Here is a 20440-nt window from a genome sequence, read left to right as displayed (position 1 = left end):
CGGAATCGTTCTCTGCTGACCCTGCCTGTTTTCATTCAATATCTGGCGCCTGCGCCGCGGCCGTACCTGTCTTCAATCTGCACAGGCGCACTGAGAGGCGGCCACTCACTCGGCCGCTGCGGCGGGTGTAGATGTGACGTCATCGGCGCAGGCGTATTGAGGATGGAGCGGCCGCCTCTGAGTGCGCCTGCGCAGATTGAAGATGGGTACGGCCGCGGCGCAGGATATTGAATGAAAACAGGCAGGGCCAGCAGAGAACGATTCCGTCCGCTGGCCCTGTCAATCACAATGCGGAGGGGGCGTCATTACGATCGGAGGATGCGGCTGCTACCAGCAAGTAGCCGCCCTACTTGCTGGTAGCAAGGTAATTTACATATTATAAAAATAGCGTTTTATCAAATTCTACTGAACGAAAATTATTATTTTACTTACGGTATGTATGGATAAATCGCAGTGTAGGGATTATTATTAAACAAAAAAAAACAAAAAACTGTTTAGTGGGCTGACAGAAGCCCTTTAAATGGGAGTTCTGCTGAGCAAATGTGCATGCTGGTATTTGTAGTTTCACAACAGCTGGAGGTTGCCGAACCATGTGCTCAGCATGGCAGACTACACCCTGTATGTATAGATCTCTAGTCTCTCATCTGCCGGGAAACATTCACTGATGCAGTACTGACTGGTTATGTTTCTCCCTACAGTCATGGTGGATCCACATTACAGCTGTCTGGATCCAGTCTGTCCTGCACACAGATTGGTTAACAACCTGATCTTCCTGCAGCCTATACTACATTGTGATGCAGTTCCTGAAGATGCTACGTGTGTAAGGAAAGTCTATCATTTACCACTCATTTATGTGTTAGAGCTCAGGACTGTACAGTGCCAATGATCTCACCGTGGTTTTCTCGTTCATCCCCTAGACAATTAAAGGGGTTGTCCGGGCTTTTACTATTGATGACCTATCCTCAGAATAGGTCAACAATATCAAATCGGAGGGGTTGTTAACACCCGGCACCCCTGCCTATCAGCTATATAAGACTCGGTGCACACATATGCTGTCTCCCTTCTCTCGTCCTGTTTACCGCTGCTGTCTGTCTTTTCCGATCTGATATTGATTACCTATCCTGAAAACAGGTCATCAATGGTAAAGGCCCGAACAACCCCTTTAATTAATTTCTGGTATCTTTAGAGCAAAAGGAGCTCTATGTGCTGTGATATGATAACACTCGGGCTGCCTGCACCCTCCGCTACAGGCAGCATACTAAAGAGAAAATTTGTTCTTGCCCGTAATTTTGATATCCTTGAGTCCGTAGCCAGCACATACTGGGAAATACTGCAGGACAATGAGGAAAGGGGGGTTTTCTGGGACTTAGGTCATCAATGTCAGGGTGTCTACCACCCAGCAGTGTGCAATTCACGGAAGCAGTGACATGCCAACTACCCATGTTACGACTGCAGCCAATCGCCAGTCTCAGTGATGATGCCTGTATGTATGGCATGAAACCACTGAGAATACAGACTGGCTGCAGTGGTAATGTAGATAGTGGGTGCTGTGCAGACCTGTGTGAATTCATGACAACAGACAAACCTTGTCTAGTTAGAGGACACATGGGAGTAAGATAACGGGTTGTACCTCCTGCTAATATACAACTGATAAAACGCAGAATTGGACCATACATTGTTTGCAACCATGGAGACGCATCAGATCTGTGTACACAAAATAACAGCAGACAATTTTTGGAACGCCAGTATAAGTGAATAGAGACCTGCGAATGGACAGCCATGTTGTTGTGGCCGTGAGAAAGGGGCTCCGTTCTTGAGATAGATGTGGGTCTCCTCTCTGGGACAGCACCTACTGGGCATTTATGGCATATCTGTAGGATATGCCATAAATGTCTCAGAAAGGAATTTCCCCTTAAAGGGGTTGTCCAGTTTCAGTTAGAACCCGGACAACGCCGATGATTACCCTGGACTATAGAACAGAACTTCCCTAGTGAATCCAGCGTCGCCGCTCCGATTTTCCCAGCCAGTAACACAAGACCGTTGTAGCTAAACACTGGCCTCAGCGGTACACTGAGGAGGCTGTGACTGGCTGCAGTGGTCACAGATTCTCAACCTCATAAGCCGGGTAAATATGGCCAGTGCGGCTGGAACTGCTAGATAAGTACCACTCGACTATTTCAGGCGATTCACCGGTGTCGTCAGTTTTCTTACGGAGACTGGACAAGCCCTTCAAGGTGATTCAGACGGAGGTAATAATGTGACCAGTAAATGGACAAGACACAAGTAAAGAGACAGGATACTCCGGCAGCTGTTTTCATTTATAGCTACTTAAAGGGGAAACCAGACATTCTAAAAAAATATATAAATTACAAGTAGTAAACGGAAACCTGAACATAAGAAACGCTTCTCACTCAGCTGCCTGACAGTATGAAGCCGATGCGCAAACACGGTGAGAAACTTATTCACACATCTGAAAAGGTGCTGCTGTTTTTAGTTTTTTCTTTCTTTTTTTTTCATGTCCTGTTAAAAAATAAATTGTACAAACTGCTAAAACCTCATTCCCCTGGCTGGTAAAGTCTCGTAATTCTGATATTGTGTATTCTTCCTGAGCCATTCATGTGGTTAAATACGCTGTGTATAAAAATCCATTTTGCAGATATGAAAAGTACAGCAACGTGGTCAGCATGACAGGATTAGAAAAACGTCTGCTTTTTGTCCAGGACCAGCACAGCTCTTGTCCACAGATGGTCTGTCTATGGCATGGCCGCTTAGCCCCATAGACTTGAATGGGGATGAGCTGCAATACTAGACACTGCCCATCTACAAGAGTGGCGCTGGTTTTGGACCAAAAAAAAAAAAAAACTGATCGTTGTTGTAATCCTTCTTTAAAGGAACCGATTAAATTTCACGCAAATCATTTGTCAATTTGAATAATAATTTTAAAAAAAAGCTACTAGTTGTAGATATTACTGCCACATGCTTGTTATGGCGCCCCCTAATGTTCTCTTGATTCCCACCACCTAATATGTTCGGAGCAAGTTGCTACTAATGTGCCTACTCTTATTACAGGAAGAACAACTCCGCAGCCGGGGTGATAGGACTGAGCGTGTGTGACCACTGCCATCGGACATAATGAGGACAGCAGGGGGTGCCATAACTCTGCGCTACTGGAGTGCTGTACGGATCCATAGGGCTTAAAGGGTTTGTACCACGTATTGTGGGATAGGAGATAAGGATCTGATGTGTGGGAGCCCAACTGCTAGGACTCCCATTGAGCATGTGAACTGGGGCATCCTGTGTCCACGCAGGACATGCATGCCCTACTGCACCATTCCTCCTGTAGGGGAATGCCCAATACAGCACTGGGCTATTTCCGCCAGTCCCACAGAGAAGAAATAGATTGACGCTGTGCATGATCTCCATTCAAATAGGGTCGACTTCTGATGTATCCCAGGCAGATGCAATAGTGTAATGGAGCTGAATACACCTTATGGAACAAGCCAGCGCTGCGGTACTAAATGCCGGCATTTTCATACTCTGGTACGGCCGCAGTGGGATCATATTAGAGGAGGTTTCCCAATTGCTTTAGACTCTCTTATCTGAGAGTGTAAAATCACCCCACCCCCACTGAATATACTTAACCCGCTCCCTGCGCCGCTTCTCCCCGTGTGCAGATGAAAACATCCGGCGTCAGGGGTGGATGGGGACAGAGACGAGCCTCCCTAGCGTCTCAGGTGATGCTAGGGCTGCTCCCCCCCAAATGTTTTCATTCGTGCACCAGGAGAAGTGGCACAAATAATTTCACTGTGAGGGACCTGGGCATATTGGGGGGGAAATTTTCATACTCTTGGATAATCCCTTTAAGGAGGATGTGGTGTGCCAGACATCTCGCAGGTTACCCTAGGCCAGTGCCATCCTGTTCACATAGCTTAGGTGCAGCTTATTCCCATACAAGTGAATGGGGCTGAGCTGTCATACCAAGCACCGCCACTATACAATGTATGGCGCTGTTAGGAGGCTGCAGTACTCTCCAGAGCACTACAGCCCCCTCAATCAGATAATGATGACCATTAACAATGAACACAACTTGGTTCTAATTAATTAGTACGATCCCACGGGGGCTGCAGAATGGTGATGCTGTTTGCCTGCTGCAGATATTGTAATGTGGCATAAATCTAGACCCCGCTGCACGAGCAAACCTTCTTCATATTACCGCACTGCAAACGGATATCAGAGAAAGCAAATGACATTGATTAAAAAAAATAATAATAATCTTTTCAGGATGTGGCTGTGATCCAGGGTCCCGTCCATATTCTGTCTCCCAAAAATGGTAAGCTGGAGAGGTTTCATTCTTCTGCGCCCATTACTGGAGAGGAAATACGAAGGGGACATAGGAGTGCTTGTGATGCTGCTGTAAGAGTTCCCTTTTACCCAGACACTGTCCATCTGCATTTAAAAATGGGGGGGGAATATGTTTATGGAAGGCAGGTTGGACAAGGAGAGGCCAGAAGTCCAGCCCCCATGTCCTCCCGTAAGAAACCACAAGACATTGATGCCTTTTACAATCTTCAGACCAGTCCAAGTGCTGAGTACAGTATTTTGTTTAAAAAAAAAAAAAACCTTCATAAAATCATGATTTTTAGTGATGTGAGGAGAGAAGCAAGAGGAAGGACACACAGTTTGGATGAGGGCCGGTAGAGATAAATATCCATTTTTGATCTTGTTCTACTAGCCCCTTGTTTAAAACATCTCCACGTCCTAAAACTCATCCCAAAGGCCATGTTGCAAGCTAAAAAGTGTTGTCACCTTTCACGTGATTCTCACTCTATGTTCTAATGTGAAACCAGTGACCATCATGGAAGAAAGCCCACACCAGGGCGGAGGATGAAGTTTAGCTGCTACGCCCACAGCATGGGGTCCAGCCTGCCATTTTGGTTTGTTTCTCTGTAAAATATGTAATGTTTATATGTAGTTCTTAAAAATAAAAAAAATAAGTGTTGAGCACAGCTTGGGGGCAAGACAGCTCTGCTTTCTGAGGGTTTTGTCCCATGGCCCTACAAAAGTCTACTCAGCTGGAGGGACAACCAAGAGTTGAGGGAAGGAGGTCACAGCAGAAGCAGCTTTCCATTCCTGTGGATCTTCAAGATCTTGCCCAGTCGCTGTTTTGCAGTGGCCAAGCCTTTCTTGGGTCTCTTCCCTGAAAATACAAACAAATGTAACATCCAGAGCCAAAATTAGGAAGGCGAATATGTACAGAGCCTTGCAAATGTATTCACCTCCCTTGACTTTTTTTTCTGTATTTTGTTACATTACAGCCTTAACTTCAATGTTTTGTTAATCTGAATTTTATGTGATGGATCAGAACACAATAGTCTAAGTCGGTGAAGTGAAATGAGAACAATATATAAATAAAACTATTGTTCAGAAATAGAAAACAGAAATTTGCCATGTGCGTATGTATTCACCCCCTTTGTTAGGAAGCCCATAAAAAGCTCTGGTGCAACCAATTACCTTCAGAAGTCACATAATTAGTGACATGTCACCTGTGTGCAATCTAAGTGTCACATGATCTGTCATTACATATACACACCTTTTTTTTTTTGAAAGGCCCCAGAGGCTGCAACACCTAAGCAAGAGGCATCACTAACCAAACACTGCCATGAAGACCAAGGAACTCTCCAAACAAGTAAGGGAGAATGTTACTGAGAAGTACAAGTCGGGGTTAGGTTATAAAAAAAATATCCAAATCTTTGATGATCCCCAGGAGCACCATCAAATCTACCATAACCAAATAGAAAGAACATGGCACAACAGCAAACCTGCCAAGAGACGGCCGCCCACCAAAACTCACGGACCGGGCAAGGAGGGCATTAATCAGAGGCGCAGCACAGAGACCAAAGGTAACCCTGGAGGAGCTGCAGAGACTGGAGTATCTGTACATAGGACGACAATAAGCCGTACGCTCCATTGAGTTGGGTTTTATGGCTGAGTGGCCAGAAGAAGTGGCCATTACTATCAGCTAAAAACAATAAGGTACGTTGTGAGTTTGCGAGAAGACATGTGGGAGACTCCCAAAGTGTATGGAGGAAGGTGCTCTGGTCTGATGAGACTAAAATTGAACTTTTTGGCCATCAAAGAAAACGCTATGTCTGGTGCAAACCCGACACATCACATCACCTAAAGAACACCATCCCCACAGTGAGACATGGTGGTGGCAGCATCATACTGGGGGGATGGGACTGGGAAACTGGTCAGAGTTGAGGGAAAGATGGATGGTGCTAAATACAGGGATATTCTTGAGCAGAACCTGTCCCACTCTGTGCGTGATCTGAGGCCAGGACGGAGGTTCACCTTCCAGCAGGACAATCACCCCAAACACACGCCTAAAGCAACGCTTGGGTGGTTTAAGGGGAAACATGTAAATGTGTTGGAATGGCCGAGTCACAGCCCAGATCTCAATCCAATAGAAAATCTGTGGTCAGACTTAAAGATCGCTGTTCACAAGCACAAACATCCAACCTGAAGGAGCTGGAGCAGTTCTGCAAGGAGGAATGGGCAAAAATCCCAGCGGTAAGATGTGGCGACTGCTCCTAGAGACTTATCCAAAGCGACTTGGAGCGGTGATTGCCGCAAAAGGTGGCTCTACAAAGTACTGACATTAGGGGGGTGAATAGTTCTGCACATTTTTTTCTGTTATTTTGTCCTATTTGTTGTTTGCTTCACAATAAAAAAAATATAAATAATAATAAGTTGTGGGCATGTTCTGTAAATTAAATAATGCAAATCCTCAAACAATCCGTGTTAGCACTTTTGCAAGGCACTGTAACTGGGGCCCTTACATAAGGTAAACCAAACTTTCTTACCCTGAACTACTTGACTGGTTGGAGAGGTAGCAGAAAGCCGCCGGTGGGATAGGAAGACACCTGGTGCCATAGGGGTAGTGCCTCGGTTAACCTGAGCCATGCCAAATATATTGGGTCCTGCTGTGTATTCGTGATCCACAAGACTGCCAGAGAAGACCTCAACCTGTGGCTCTGGCGGAGGAGGCGGCGGCTCTGGTTCAGATGGGACAGCTGGAGGTTCAGGTTCACTTGGCGGCTTCTTCTTAGTGGCGACCTTTTTCTTCTGAGATTTCTGTTGCTCCTAATACAGGAAAGGAAGACAATAAAGGTAACTGACTCCAACAGCTAGGTTTACATCTCCCATTTGGTCTTCCAGCAGAGGAGCAGACTACTGGAATTACCATATCCAAACACCACCGGATCCCCATTCACTATACCGGTTTATGGCATAAATACTACTGCATGCTTCGACTATGATAATTCAGGTAGTCTGATCCTCTGGAGGAACAGTCTACTGTACGGAAATGTGAACCTAGCCACGCTGACCAGATTACAGCACTTGTGATTTGCTACTTTACCTGCTGAGAGAGCCTTGCTGCAGCCACCGCTAACCCCGTCTCCACCGAGGCCACACGTGTCCCCTCACGAACCGGCCGAGCCTGTTTAGGAAGTGTTGGAGTGACGCGAGCTGAAGAATAAACAAAAAGCGGTTAAAGGGGTTTTCCGAGATCTTGATTCTGATGACCTATCCTCTGAATAGGTGGGGGTCCGATACCCGGGAACCCCTCCGATCAGCTGTTTGAGAAGGCATCGGTGCTCCTGTGAGCTTACCAAGCACGGTGCAAACCTTGTATAGCGGCTGCGCTTGGTATTGTGTATAGAGAATGCCCAGCATTAGTTTATGGGCTTTGTTTTTGCAGCATTCAATTATTGGGAAGGAGTGTTCCGAGGAAAGCTTGTTCCCAATAATTGCCCTGTGTAAAGGTAGCTTAGCCAAACCTATTAGAAGCCTGTCTCTTAATGAATTTAAAGGAAGAGAGAAGGTTTGAGGGTTAGTCAAATCTGATGGAATGGACTCCACCGGATTTGAAAAACTTGAGGCGCCAGGGGGTTGTAGGAGTAATGTGGAGAAGACAGAGTGGTAGATAGGCTGCTCAAGGGTTTGCCAAGCGGACTAGAGTGTCCGCACGTGTAAGATAAATAGGGTAGAGGGAAATAGGACTGGTGGGTGTTGGTAACACCTCAATTCCGCCTATTTCTTGAAACCCGTTGTGAGCGCCAATAGTGGTTGGTTGGTAAGAAGGTATTTTAGTGTGGTGTAGGTTTGCTAGAAATACAGAAAAAAAATGAACATAAACAAACTACACTGGGTGTCAAGTGCCCGGGGGTTGGTGGTTTACCAGGATAGGCATAATACACCTGTAAACCAAACACCCCCCCAGCCTGGATCGCTTCTAGAATCTTACAAGATGAAGGCAGCCAATCACACGGGTGCTTCTGTTCACTTGTCTTTATTAGGGTATATATCCGGCTCAACGCGTTTCGGGACAGGCACGTCCCTTCATCTTGTAAGATTCTAGAAGCGATCCAGGCTGGGGGGGGGGTTTGGTTTACAGGTGTATTATGCTTATCCTGGTAAACCACCCCCCTCGTGAAGCGAGTAAAGAAGTATATACGATACTTTAGTATTTTTATGATACTTGTATCCTTTTAAACAAATTTTACCTATTTGTTTTAACTTGTTCGCTGTATTCATCCACTACACATTGGCGTGTATGACACTACAGTTAACGGTCTCCCAGGCACTTGACACCCAGTGTAGTTTGTTTATGTTCATTTTTTTTCTGTATTTCTAACAAACCTACACCACACTAAAACACCTTCTTACCGACCAACCACTATTGGCGCTCACAACGGGTTTCAGGAAATAGGCGGAATTGAGGTGTTACCAACACCCACCAATCCTATTTCCCTCTACCCTATTTGTCTTACCACATTTTGCTGCGATCGACTTTATACTAAGAATAGTGCACCAAACTCGCCACTTTGAGTATATCTGCCCCACTCTGTGAATGAGATTTCGTAAAATCCCGTTCTCCACAGTGCTGCTGCGTATTATGGACGGCTGATTGCACAGGAAGTGTCGTCGCTTTCGTACATCACATGTGCACCTCAATTTTCAGCTTTCCTTCCAGCACAGCAGCCGATGCCAGTGATTGAGAGAATGTTCTGTCTGGTTGGAACCTGAAATGGCCAGGACTGGAGCTGCTGGACTGTGAATAATCAATTTTTTTCCCCCTTTGGACACACTTATCGGTGACTGTCTAATTTTTGTGTCATGCCAGAGAACCCCTTTAGGGTCCATTCACACGTCCGCAATTTCGTTCCGCATTTTGCGGAAAGGAATTGCGGACCCATTCATTTCTATGGGGCAGCACGATGTGCTGCCTGGATACGGAATTGCGGACCCGCACTTCCGGGTCCGCTATTCCTTTCCCTGAAAAAAAGAGAGAACATGTCCTATTCTTGTCCGTAAATTGCGGACAAGAATAGACATATTCTATTAGTGCCGGCGATGTGCGGTCCGCAAAACACACAGGGACGTGTGAATGGACCCTTAATGCTTCCATCAGTGATTGTGAGCCAAAATCAGGAGTGGAGGCTGCACAGACATAGGGTATAAGGGAAAGATCTGCACCTGTTCTGTGTTTAGAGCCGCACCTGGTTTGGCTCACAATCAATGACCAAACACTGATGTGTGAATGAGGCATAAATGTCAAACTACTGGGATGGTTACAGATCTAATGCATCTAACTTAATATTGATTTAGGGGGATTCTGATATTGATGACCTATTTTCCTAAACCTGGGCATCGCGGCCTCCTCGTTGCTCACCAAAGACAGCGCCATTGGAGAGCATCCGGGTTTGGTATAGCAGCTCAGCCCCATTCACTTGAAGGAGACTGAGCTGCAACTAGGCCACATGAATGATGAACAAGACGTCACTGGTCTAGGGATAGGCCGCAGCCCTAACAGGAGCACAGCGGCCTCTTTAAATAGCTGATTGGCGGGGATGCTGGAAATTGGACCCCCATTGATCAGATACTGATGACCTATCCTGAGGATAGGTCACCAGTTTTTAACACTTGGACAACCCCTTTAAAGATCCGTTTCTACATCTCCTATCTACAGCTGCATGTGGAAACACTAGAAAGTTGGAATTCAGCCCTACATGAAGCTACAGTAGATCAGAGGTCAGCTGTTGTGAAACTACAACTCCTAGTATGCACTTCTATGGACACTGGGAGAACAGCTGAGCAAGTGTGCATGTTGGGAGTTGTAGTTTGAGATGGAATGCAAGAAGTTGCTGACCCCTGCAATAGATGTTCATCACTTTTTGGGGTACACACACACACACATCAGATGTTACTCCCAACCAGAAGACATCAGCAGCATGTATGCAAGCACAATCAGACCTGTCCAACACCTACCTTTTGGGTTCCATGGAGCGTCGTCGGTCTGCTTCTTTCTCTTGGGACGTGACCTCAGGGCTGGGTCATCATCATCTGACTCCAGAGAAGGGTAAACTATAGGAACCACAGAAGTGTAAAGTCATGACTACAGATGTGGCAAACCTTCCACATCATTAGAGACGTGCAGTTAGGTGTACAGTACTTGCTATTATACTACTTTAGAAATACAGTTTTTAGGGGTGCCACGTTTAGGCCAGGTATTATTGCCTACGTATTTCCTAAGACATTTGCACTTACTGTACTCTGAGTCTTTGAAGCATGCTCCCAGGGTCTCCTGCTCATCTGCACTATCGTCGTCATCCTCACTGTCCATGCTGCGATGTGCTGGTCGTCTTACCGGCCTCTTTCCTGGCCTCAGAATAACTCTACTGTTTGCCGTTCCTCCGCTGGTACCATTGCTGCCAGCCTTGTTGCTCCCTGCAACTTTTACGCCTTGTGGTAGGTTTCCGGAAGCCCCACCCTCTTGACCCGATGCCCACCAAGCTTGCAGATTAGAGGGCGTAGAGGAGGAGGCGGCAGCTTGCAGATTTGCCATGCAGAGCATGCCCTGGATAGCTTCTTGGGTGCTCGGAGACGCAGGAGCTTCACTGTAAATTAGAAAAACAGTACACACCATCAGATGTAGGTCGGTTATCAAAAACTAGATTTTTGTACTTGGTGAAATCTGTTTCTCTTCCGTTCATTGGGGGACACAGGCATTGACCATGGGTATAGCTGTTGCCACTAGGAGGCGACACTAAGCACACAAAGTGTAAGCTCCTACCCTCCCTACAGGGACCAAGCTAAATCAGTTTAGTGCAAAAGCAGTAGGAGAAGCCAGACACAAGAAAATTACATTATTTACAAACCCCATAAACAAAAGAATAGGTGGGAGCTGTGTCCCCCAATGAACGGAAGAGAAACAGATTTTACGGTAAGTACAAAAATCTAGTTTTTCTCATCCGTCTCATTGGGGGACACAGGCATTGACCATGGGACATTCCAGAGCAGTCCCTGGGGGTGGGCTTAACTACAACCCTCCCGCCAATCAGAGAACCGCTGTCTGCAAAACTCTACGCCCCAAAGAAGCGTCAGAAGATGCAAAGGTGTGCACTCTGTAAAACTTAGAAAAAGTATGCAAAGACGACCAGGTCGCCGCCTTGCACACCTGAAGGGCCGAAGCCCCGTGACTGCCCGAGCCGAATGAGCAGTCACCCGGAAGGGTGGGACCCGGTCCTTAACGCGGTACGCTTCCACAGTAGCCAAACAAATCCATCGGGAAATGGAAGTCTTTGACGCTACCAGCCCTCATCTCGGCCCCTTTGGAATCACGAACAGGGAATCCGTCCGTCTGAGACAGATAAACCCGCACGGCTCGTACCAAATCCAGGGTGTGGAGCAACTGCTCCCAAGGATGAGACGGGTCCGGACAAAATGAAGAAAGAATAATCTCCTCATTTAGATGGAATGCCGACACCACCTTTCGGCAGGAAGGACTGCACAGGGCGAAGGACCACCTTATCCTGATGGAGGATCAGGAAGGTCGACCGACATGACAGAGCCGCGAGTTCCGACACTCTATGGATAGAAGTAAGCCACCTTATAAGACAGGAAGGGAAGCGACACCTGCTGCAAAGGCTCAAACAGAGAAGATTGAAGAGCGTTGAGCACTAGCTTAAGATCCCAAGGATACAATGGAGGACGGAAAGGGGGCGCAGCATGCGCCAACCGCTTAAGAAAAGTCAGAACCGCCGAGAGCTGACACTTGCCCTTTGAGAGAGCTGAGAGCCAGCCCTAAGTCCATGCCCGACTGCAGGAAAGCCAAAAGTCGCGGCAAAGAAAAGTGAATGGGAGACAGCTGTCGCCGCTTGCACCAACTAAAGTAGGACTTCCAGGTCCGGTGGTAGATTCTGGAAGAAGACTGCTTCCTGGCCCGAATCATCGTCTGGACCACCGCATCCGAAAACCCATGAGCTTTCAGTACGGCGGCTTCAACAGCCATGTCGTTAAATGTAGCGACCCTAAATTCGGGTGCGATCCCAGCTAGACAGTATGGCACGCTAAAGCGTTCTGGTATGGAATTGAGCATAGGGAACGGCTTCGAAGGCAGAGACCATGTGCCCCAGAGCCCGCATGCAGCGACGAATGGGAACCGGAGCTGGCCGCAACAAGGGAAGAATCTGAAGACAGAGCAGATAGTTTTTCCGGAGGCAAGAACACCTTGGCCTGACAAGTGTCCAGTACCATGTCCAGATAAAACCAACCACTGCGATGGATGAAGACAAGAATTCTGCCTGTTCAGGATCCATCCGAAGCGCTCCAGGGTGTCTAGAACAATGTTCAAGCTGTCCAAAGTCACCCGGAACGACGGACCCTTCACCAGGATGTCGTCTAAGGCAGTGTTTCCCAACCAGTGTGCCTCCAGCTGTTGCAAAACTACAACTCCCAGCATGCCCACACAGCCAAAGGCTGTCCGGGCATGCTGGGAGTTGTAGTTTTGCAACAGCTGGAGGCACACTGGTTGGGAAACACTGGTCTAAGGGATAGTCATGATCCCCCTGGCATGGAGCAGGGCCATGACTGCCGCCAGAACCTTCGTAAAGACCCTGGGAGCCGTGGCCAGGCGGAACGGGAGGGCTACAAATTGGTAGTGAAATGGACCCACTGCGAACCAGGGAAACCTCTGATGACTGACGCATATGGGCACGTGAAGATGAGCGTCCTTGATGTCTATCGAGGACAGGTACTCCCCCAGTTCCATGGAAGCAATGACCGACCTCAGTGACTCCATCCGGAATCTGCGGACGCAAAAGGAAACGGTTGAGGGCCTTGAGGTCCAGAACAGGATGGACAGTCCCCTCTTTTTTGGGAACCACAAAGAGGATTGGAGTAAAACCCCTGAAAACGGTCTTGCGCAGGAAACGGAATAATCACACCTTGCTGCAGCAGCGTACGCATTGCCAGAAAAAAAGAATCTGCGGCTGCTGGAGAGGCCGGAGGAAACGACCGAAAAAAAACGGGACGGAGGGGAGGACTTAAAATCCAGCTTGTAGCCCTCTGCAATGACCTCCCTCACCCACGCATCTGAGACGTGAGCCAGTCAAACATGTCGAAACACATGAAGCCAGCCAGCCACCCACCCGAACGGAGGGCGCAGGAAGCCGCCCGTCATGTAGCAGAGTTCTTAGGGTTAAAGGACTTGGAGCCCTGTTGACGGGAACGCCTGGAAGGGCGCGGCTTGAAGGAAGGTTTGCGCTTCCGATCCGTGGTCGACTTGTCGGACGCCCTCTTGGGGATGGAAAAACTCTGAAAGGGACGAAAAAAAGGCTTCCGCTTTTTTGACCTACTAGACCACCTGTTCTGTGGTAAATGCGTGCTCTTACCACCTGTAGCGTCCGAAATGATCTCATCCAGGCGCTTACCAAAAAGGTCTGCTGCCGGAAAAGGGGAGGGCAGTCAGGGTCCGCTTTGAAGCATTATCTGCCGCCCAGCAGTAGAGCCATAGGGTACGGCGAATAGCCACTGGCCGCATCCAAAGTGGCTTCACAATTATATGCACTGGCATACGAGAGCTGCACAGACACATCTGCAAGTTCCCCTGAGCCGAGACTCTGGCGTAAATTACTTGCCCACTCTCCCATAGCCTTGCTCACCCATGTAGAGGCAAACACCGACTGCAGCGCTGTGCCCACTGCTTCAAAGGCTTCCAGCTTCTTAACTTTGATATGAGAAAAAGACTACCTTGCCAATGGCGGATGGGGCTTATGTTTATCCAAGCAGTAAACTGGCGGGTCCGACCATTTCTTAGTCAAATCCTCCGGAAAAGGAAACGTTCAAGCGTTTCGGCAACATGAAATGTCTATCAGAGTAATTCCACTCCTTGGAGAGAGAGAAATCAAACTCCTGGTGGCTGGGATAACACTTGTGCAAATGACTGGACTTCCTAAAAAGGAAACACCCGCGCCAGCAGATGACGGAGCTGGATCCTTAACCTGCAACATCTCAATAACTGCTGTAATTAAATTGTCCACCATGGAGGATAGTTTGGGCGACTGACCCTCCGGTGAGATAATCCTCATGTGACCCTCTTTCCTCGGAACATGCCTCTTCAACTGAGGACACATCGAAGTGAGACCCTCTAGCAGGAGGAGGAGAGGCCGAGGACACGGGAGACACAGAACTCCTTTTGGGGGAAGATGTTCTGGCCCGTTTTATGGGACGGCCGCGATGATACCCAGAGTCGGACCGGTCAGAGGACTGCCTTGCCGACAAACGCCCCAATATATCTATAATAGCTTTGCTAGTATTGGAGACATCCTGCACCACCCTAGACAGGGAACGCACTCCAGAACCCATTCCGGTTCGTCCAGGGCCGAGCCACTTGATGGTGGCTCAGCACACGCAAAGCAGAGGGAGTCTGACTGATGGGAAGGAAATTTTGCGCGACGACGCACAGGCAAAATAACGCACCAAAGGGACCGCCTGCTTCTGGACCATAATGACCCCCCTGGCACCCCAATGAAAAAGGGAAAGGTTAGGCCTTGTAAGAAGGGACAAAACACTCACCCAGCCTGTGTCCCTCCAAGCAACAAGCACCATCAGCTTCCTGCCAGGTGAGTAAAATCCTGGAAGTGGGCGGAGCCTACTCGTCACTGCTGTTGGCTTGGGGGTGGGGCAAACAAGCCCCACCCCCAAATAATGGCAGCTCTCAGCACCTGCCCATAATCTCTGCCCCCCCACAACACACGTCGGTATCCCCGGCCGAACCCAGACGCCGGCCAGGGAAAAATAAGCTGCGGGGGAGCCCTGCAGGAGCAGGCCACACAGAAGCCGGAACCTTGGGAGGAAACTCCGCCCCCCTCCTCTCCAAGGAGTGTTCAGGAGGACGAGGCTGTGGAAACAGACGTCCCCAGTAGTAGGCCTCAAATGAAGAGCCGGGGCATCATTACCAATGGCCCCGGCGGCCCTGTGGAAGCGGCGATATCGTGCAACCACACAACCGGAGCAGCCCCCTGAGCCTTGCACCAGGTGCCACCTAACATTTAATGGTACCAGGCGACTACATGGGGACCATTACACATGGGGAGGAGAGGGAACTGGAGGGGGGCACTGTGGGCAGTCTTCTACTTACCTGTCTGAAGTCTTCTGCCCCTCTGGCTCCAGCCAGATCACCACCTGTGGTGTGCGGCCCCTTGGTGAGGGACGCTACACTGGAAACAGAGGGGACTTTCGCTGGGGCGGCCGTGGTGATGCGATTGCTGGCGGGAGAAAGAGGTTTTTAGGGGAACCTCTAGTCCTCCTTTTCTTCCGGAGTTTGGGGTTTAGGTGACCCCCTGGTCTCCCGTCTCCTGGTTGGGAGTGCAGGCTGTTTAAAAGACTGCCTGAAGCTTCCCGCTAGAAGGGGAAAAAAAAAGACAAAATTATTAAACTAGTAGACCTGCAACGCAGGAAGGTCTGTCTCCTACAGACACTAGGCTAAAACTGATTTAGCTTAGTCCCTGCAGGAAGGTTATAGCTGAAGAGGGAGGAACTCCTAGTGGCAACAGCTATACCCATGGTCAAGGCCTGTGTCCCCCAATGAGACGGACGAGAAAACAAAATAAAAGCAGCCAGTCTTAATCAGGACAACGTCTTTTCATATGCACTCTGTGTGTGGAAATTAAAAGGGGCTATCTGAACATGGGAACGTCCCCTATAGTATACAGAGTAGATGGTAACAGCACAGAGGCAGCTCCTTCTCCACAGGACCATATATTACAGCTGGTCACTATTACATATGCACTCAGAGATGGGGTTGTGCTGATTCTCTATTAAAGGGGTATTCCCATCTTATAATGTAATGGCAAATCCCAGTTCTAGGCCATCCGTTTTAAAGATGGGAATACCCCTTTACAGCAAAAACGAGATTTTTGTATAACTTACCAGTAAAATCTCTTTCTCGCTCTTTCCTTGGGGGACACAGAAGACCTTGGGTATAGCTCATCTCCCTAGGAGGCGTGACACTAAGTGAAGACTGTTAAGCCCCTCCTCCACAGCTATACCCTCAGCCTGGAGAGAGAGACTGCCAGTTGCGTGTCCAAGTAGTGAGAAAAGGCAAAGTCCAAAAATTGGAACCAACAAGCCAACTACCCAAAGGGTAAACAAACTCGGAAACAGTCAGAGAAGAACAAAGAATGGGTGGGTGCTGTGTCCCCCAAGGAAAGAGCGAGAAAGAGATTTTACTGGTAAGTTATACAAAAATCTCGTTTTCTCGCCCAGTTTCCTTGGGGGACACAGAAGACCTTGGGACGTTCAAAAGCAGTCCAAAGGGGGAGGGACCACAGCACCAAGGCGAAGCACCCGAAGGCATCAAAAAACCCGCCGCCTGCAGACCAGGCGGCCCGAAACAGCATACGCCGAAGCCCGAGTATGCACCCTGTAGAACTCGGTAAGGTGTGCAAGGAAGACCAGTGACCGCCTTGCACAAATGCATGGCCGAAGCCTAATGCCTCCGGCCCAGGAAAAAAACCGACAACTCTGGCCAAATGAATGGTGACACCAAAAGCAGAACCCTGCCCTTGGTGCGGCAACCACAACAAGAGCCACTCTGAGAAAGCGGAGGAAAGCCACCCTGGAGGCCGTCAACCCTTTGCACGGACCTCCTGGAAACACAAGAGACCGAATGTCGACAAAAGTCGGAGATCTCCAACGTTCCCTGGGGTGGGAAGGGGAGGACGACTGCCTCAATGAAATGAAAGACAAACACCATCTTCAGAAGGAAGGAAGAGACGGAATGGAGAACAGCCCTGTCCTGGGGGAAGACAGAAGGCTCGGAACAAGAAGGGCCGCCACTCAGGCACCCATCAGAGACACGATGGCTACAGAAACCCAACTGTTAGTAGAGGGAACTTCTGTAACGGCTCCAAGGAAAAATTGGAGCGCCAAGAGCCTAGTATGTAGTTCCCAGGACGGTACCGGAGGACAGTACAAAGGAACCCAAGAGCCGCTCCATGGAAGAAGTTCCTGACAGGCCCAGAGGGCCTGGGAACGCTGAAAGAGGAAGGACAGGAATGACACTTGATACTTCAAGCAACAGAGTCCCAGCCCCAGGTCCAGGCCGGACTGGAGAAAGACAGAACCATGGAGAAAGGCAGAGTGGGGGAACGCCCAGCTTCCCACAGAACCCCAGGTAAAACCCTAAGTCCTACCACAGATCCTGGACGAAAAACTCGGCTAGAAGCGAACACTAGCGAGCCCACTAGAGTTGCCTGGGCAAGCGGGTGAAAACCCAATGATCAGGCGCAGACCCGTAACACGGGTAGAACAGTCGGTAGAACTGGTCCCGTCGGCCCCCGAGCAAGGTTGTCCCGTATCCCCCCAGAGTGGGGAAGCAGAAGGACAAACGGACAGGAACCGAAGGGTCCGCCCAGCAACCGCCAGGACAAGACAGGCTAAAGCCGAAGCCAATGTAGCCACCACAGGAAGACGGACTACAGTTCCGGTGTGGGAGATTTAAAAGACAATCCTGACCAAATGGTAGTCCTCCCAAGTTACCGAGAAGGTGAATCCAAAGCAGAAACATTGCCTAAAATGGAAAAAACGCAATCTGCACCCAGCGGGAGGACAGAAAACGGTAGACCCGGTAACTAGGCACACAGCTAGTACAGCCAGTGTGGACAAGGGAGACTCAAAAGGAACACCAGAACCATCCACATGAACAACCATGCTTTCCCCAGAGGGAAGGGCAGTGAAGGAACAGCCTCTGAAGCGTGGCCGGAACAGACGCCACATCGGAATGATCTGTACCGAGTGGGAGCCAAACAGAGCCGGCGAGAAAAGGCAGGCGAGACAGAGGCCGGTATAACACCCTCCAACCGAAAGGGGGAGTGGGCAACAGAGAGGCCATAGGACAGCTCAAAAGCAGAACACCGCTACACAGAGACGCCCGGTTCACCGCCTCGCAGAAGGCGAATACCCTGAAGAACCCAAGGTGGAGGTCCCCCAGACCTGTATAAGCGAGCACCCAAGAGAAGTTGGGTGACCTTCCCAAGAATAGCGGCCCGAACCTGGTAGCAGATCAGACTGAAGCACCGAGGGCGCCAATCCGGAAAGAATCATACCACACTGCACCCGAAGAGGAGGAAATGGTATTAGGCGAGGGGACCGTAGTCCCGCCAGAGCCAACATAAAATGCGAAGGGCGCTGCAGACAGCGCTCTCGACCATGTGACCACTAGCACAGGGAAACAATGCCGCGGAAGGACAAATGGGCCAACGAAATGAATGAGTACCACCCAGCTCTGTGCAGTAGCGAACAGTAGAGCCCGTCTACTTAAATATAAGGTATTCATTTGTTGTTTATTGGACAACACCTTAGGCTTACACAGATGGACAGAATGATCTCCTTAGAGAATAGTGCAAGGCTTGCGGCAATCATCGTATCCCAAGAGAAAAAAGTATGTCGCAGGAGGAAAGGAGGCATACGTACGAGTAGCCCCGTAAGCAGTGAGAAGGCCAACCCACCTACGGGACGAGAAGGAAACAACGCACAAGAACGTCCGCTCACTGCAAAAATATATCACTCAGCGAAGAGGGCCAGCCACAGAGTGCCACAGTATCTACGGGAGTGCAAACTGAAAGGAGTTATGCACAAGACTAGTATGGTATGCGATGGAACGCAAACTGACCGCCCCGAAAAAGGGGGGGAAATGTACCTGGCAAACTGCAGTGGGCAAGAATGCAAAGGCCTGCCCCAAAAAGGGGGTGATGCCCAAGGCCGTACCTACGTCAGAGAAGTAGGGCATACCATACTTCGCCCAGAAAGGCGCCATGCACATGGCCACACAGTATCCAGCAGGAACGCAGGAGGTCCACCTAGTGAAAAAGGGGGGCATGCACAGGGCTATCTTAGCATTAAGTGAGTGTGCAACAATTCACCCAACCCGAAATTTCGTGAGAGTGTAACTACTCCGCCAATGAAGGGGAACATGTGCAAGTCCAGTACAGCACATACAAGGACAGCCTTGAATCTTGTGAGCGTGCAAAATTCCACCCATGGAATGAGGGGTGGTCACGCACAAGGCCAGCACCGTATCCAATGGAAGCGCAAGCGTTCCACCCATGTTAGAGGCCATGCTCAAGGCCAGCAACGTATCTGGTGAGAGTGTAGTATGCCGCCCAGAAAAGGAAGGGGGGGGGGGGGGGGGGTCATGCACATGTCCAGCATCGCATCCAGGGAGAATGCGAGCAGTCGGTGAGAAAGTGTGTATGCCACCGAAGGAGGCATGCCCATGGCCGGCAGCGAATCCAGTGAGAGTGCGTACACCGCCCACAGAAGAGGGGTCATGCATATGGCCGGCCGCGGATCCAGAGAGAGTGCAAGCACCCCGCTATGTATAGGGGTCATGCACATGGCCAACAATGTACCGGCGAGAGAACAACCACCGACCGAGGGAGTGTATGTATGCCGCCACCCGGGAAGGAGGCATACCCAAGGCCGGCAGTGAATCCAATGAGAGTACATCATACCGCCTATGTAAGGTGGTCATGCACATGGCTGACAGTGAATCCAGTGAGAGTGCCGAATGCCGTCCACAGAAGGGAGTCATGCCTATGGCAGGCAGCGAATCCAGTGAGAGTGCCGTGTTCCACCTATGGAAGGGGGTCGTGCACATGGCCAGCATTGTATCCGGAGAAACTGCAGTAGGCCGCCAATGAAAGGGGGATCATGCACAAGGCCAACCCGCAGTTAGGGAGAGTGCAGTATCCCGCCCAGGAGGGGGGTCCTGCACATGGCAGGCACCATAACTGGAGAGGGTGACGAATGTTGCCTACAGAAAAGGCATGCACTTGACCAGCGCCGTAGCGCGGAAAGGGCAAGAAAACCACCTAGAAGGGGAAAAAAGACCCTGGCAGCGCCGCAGCCGGGGAGCGCGACACCATGCCGCCTATGGAAGGGGGGCATGTATACAGGCAGCACTCTGAGATGAGGCTGCAGCGTCCTGCGCAGCCCACAAGTCATATATATAATAAAAACTTTCTTTTTTTTTTTTTTTTTTTTTTTTTTTTTTAACACACAGCCTCACTGAGGCAGAAAAAAATAAAATAAA

The 20440-nt window shown here is 49.4% G+C and overlaps 1 protein-coding gene and 1 long non-coding RNA gene across 2 annotated transcripts in view; one reads left to right on the top strand and one right to left on the bottom strand.

Moving 5' to 3' along the window:
• The first annotated feature begins 3359 nt into the window (after window positions 1-3359).
• On the top strand, window positions 3360-4357 carry LOC120977167. The gene is made up of 2 exons (XR_005773836.1): window positions 3360-3734; window positions 3782-4357. It is a non-coding gene; the product is annotated as an uncharacterized LOC120977167 (long non-coding RNA).
• The window catches only part of PHF8 (PHD finger protein 8), a 33799-nt gene continuing 17411 nt past the window's right edge, over window positions 4053-20440 (bottom strand). The window contains exons 18-22 of the mRNA XM_040404955.1: window positions 10612-10961; window positions 10333-10428; window positions 7421-7530; window positions 6864-7143; window positions 4053-5197 (exon numbers count right to left, since the gene is read on the bottom strand). Of these exons, the coding sequence (XP_040260889.1) occupies window positions 5106-5197; window positions 6864-7143; window positions 7421-7530; window positions 10333-10428; window positions 10612-10961 (928 nt within the window). The 3' untranslated portion in view covers window positions 4053-5105. The remainder of the gene's footprint in view (window positions 5198-6863; window positions 7144-7420; window positions 7531-10332; window positions 10429-10611; window positions 10962-20440) is intronic.

Source organism: Bufo bufo, chromosome 8 (genome assembly GCF_905171765.1).
Source record: "Bufo bufo chromosome 8, aBufBuf1.1, whole genome shotgun sequence".
In the NCBI taxonomy this organism is placed as follows: Eukaryota; Metazoa; Chordata; class Amphibia; order Anura; family Bufonidae; genus Bufo; species Bufo bufo.
This window is presented reverse-complemented; position numbering and strand designations above follow the sequence as displayed.